The 2,210-nt window shown below is 45.3% G+C and overlaps 1 protein-coding gene across 1 annotated transcript in view; it reads right to left on the bottom strand.

The window, feature by feature from the left end:
- SPATA18 (spermatogenesis associated 18) overlaps positions 1-2,210 on the bottom strand; it is a 38,796-nt gene that overhangs the window by 22,909 nt on the left and 13,677 nt on the right. Inside the window, exons 2-3 of the mRNA XM_008587046.1 lie at positions 268-373; positions 21-136 (exon numbers count right to left, since the gene is read on the bottom strand). Of these exons, the coding sequence (XP_008585268.1) occupies positions 21-136; positions 268-373 (222 nt within the window). The remainder of the gene's footprint in view (positions 1-20; positions 137-267; positions 374-2,210) is intronic.

Below are 2,210 nucleotides of genomic sequence, written 5' to 3'. Positions count from 1 at the left end.
GTTACCTTTAGCATCCCTACCTGTAGAGAGGGGACCTTGCTGTCAACAGGTTTTCCCAGGGAAGCAGCAGTAAAGGAAGCCTCCAGCCATGGCAAAAGGCGTGATTTGATTGTTTCCACACCATCATTGTGTCCCCCTAAAAGAACACACATATTGAGTCAGCGAGAGAAACTCAACTGTATCAACTCAGTCAGAGAGCACAAGGAAGCACAGAGAAAAGAGAGAAAGGGAGGGAGAGCTGGACGGGAAAGCACAGGCCACTCTCACCTTCTTGGGCTGCTGTAGTGAGGATCCCAAAGAGTTGTGCCTGCACTTTGGCAACTTGTTCAATGAGTTCCAGGCAGTTATTTAGATTTTGATCACATGTGTTTGACTGTAAAACCAAAACAGTAGATATCAGTACAAGTCCTTCATTCTGGGACCCATTGCAGGTATACAAAGGCCTCACTTGACCCAAGGGCTGTCTGGCTCTGCATGCTCCCAGTGGCAGAGTCTGCTGTGTGGTCACCAAAACCTATTTCCCTTTCCTTCTGGACACACAGCCAGACCCCTTTCCCCAGTTTCCCTAGCAGTTCATGTGGTCATGCAACTGAGTTCCAGTGAATGGGATGGGAAGTGATGTGGGCCCCCTCCAGGTCTGGCCCAGAAGAAAACCTCGTGAGTGATTCCTCTCTTTCCCCATCTGCCTGCCAAATGCAGAGGAGCCAGCAGAGGACTTGAGGGCATCAGGGATGTGCAGCCACGGGATTTGCCAGGCAGCTGACTGAGCACTTGCATGGAATTCTTGCATGATTGAGGAAGTGAAGTTGGTTTGTGTTAAGCCACTGAGATGGGGGCGGGGTGGGGGGCTTACAGCAATACCTGCAAGGAACCCTGCAAAAAATCCTTTTGTAAAGCGAATAGACCTTTTGTAACACAATACAAATTGCTGCCATATTTATCTGCTGTATTGACTTTTGTCCTCTATATAAATTCAATTTTTATGTTATATGTGCATAGAGAGCACTACTTCTTAACAGCAAGAAGGCATTGCTGGGTTGAGGATACAATGCAGAATAAGATAAAAAATATATAGCACGTGCAGACTAGTGGGGCAATCAGGTGAATAGACAACTACCCTGCAGTCCTGGATGATAAGATTCGGGGACATAAAGACCTGAGGAAAGAGCAGGCCAGGCAGTGGGTACAGCAAGGGCAAAGGCCCTGGGGCAGGAACAGGTTTGGTAACCTTGAGGAGCAAAAATAAGTCAATGTGGCAGAAGCATAGCAGGTCAGAGGTTGGCAGGACAGACCCTGGAGGGCCTTGCAGACCTGGTAAGGATTTGGATGGGATGGACTCATAATAGAGAGGGCAACTGGTTTACTTTCCAGGCTTGGTTAATAGCACCTGGTGACAAGCTCTGTTGTAGCCCTTTTTTCTCTTGCAGCCAGTTTTTTCTCCATCTCCTCCTTCTATCCTCCCCTTTCCAAAAGACCATGAGTTCTTTTAAAAAATGAATTTGTTTTTCTCGTGTGTGCTTTTATTGCCACTAGTATCCTAGCAAATTGAATGGCCCAAACAATGTTTGATGAATAATTTAACAACATCACGTGGACATGATCAGAACACCTGGAACCTGTAGCCTGAACAGCTATTTCCATTCCTTCCTCATTGAACCAGCAGTTCCTTGTCCTGGCCATTCTATATCTGTACTTATTACACTGAATTTCAATCACCTTCTTACAAGCCTTTTGCCCTCTGGCTAGATCACGCCGTGTGCTAAGCAGAGAGAGAATGAGCTTGGGAGTCAAGCAGATCCAAGTATCTCAGCTCTGCCTCTAGCCACAGTTCTGTGTGATCCTGCACAAGTTATTTAACCTCTCTGAGCCCATTTTCTCTCCCATATAATGGGGATAATAATGCCTTGGAAAGTTAAATTAAAATAACACGTGTCCCATGCACCTCAGAAATAGAAAGTATTCAACAATCAGTAGATGTGAGGTGGTACACAGTATTGAAAGGAGTCAGGAGCTTAGGAATAAGGCAGACCTCAGTTCAAATTTAGTTTTCCACTTATTAGCTGCATTCCCTTAGAGAAGACATTTAAATATGAGGCTCTGTTTCCTTGTATTTAGGAGGTGGTTGATCTCATGAGCTAACTTAAATGCACAGCCTAGAATAGAGAAGGCACACAATAAATAGAAGTACAAGAGGCCTTCAAAAAGTTCAT

Source organism: Galeopterus variegatus, unplaced genomic scaffold (genome assembly GCF_000696425.1).
Source record: "Galeopterus variegatus unplaced genomic scaffold, G_variegatus-3.0.2 Scaffold4231, whole genome shotgun sequence".
NCBI classification, from domain to species: Eukaryota; Metazoa; Chordata; class Mammalia; order Dermoptera; family Cynocephalidae; genus Galeopterus; species Galeopterus variegatus.
The sequence above is the reverse complement of the archived record's forward strand: the minus strand, read 5'-3'. Positions and strand labels throughout refer to the sequence as shown.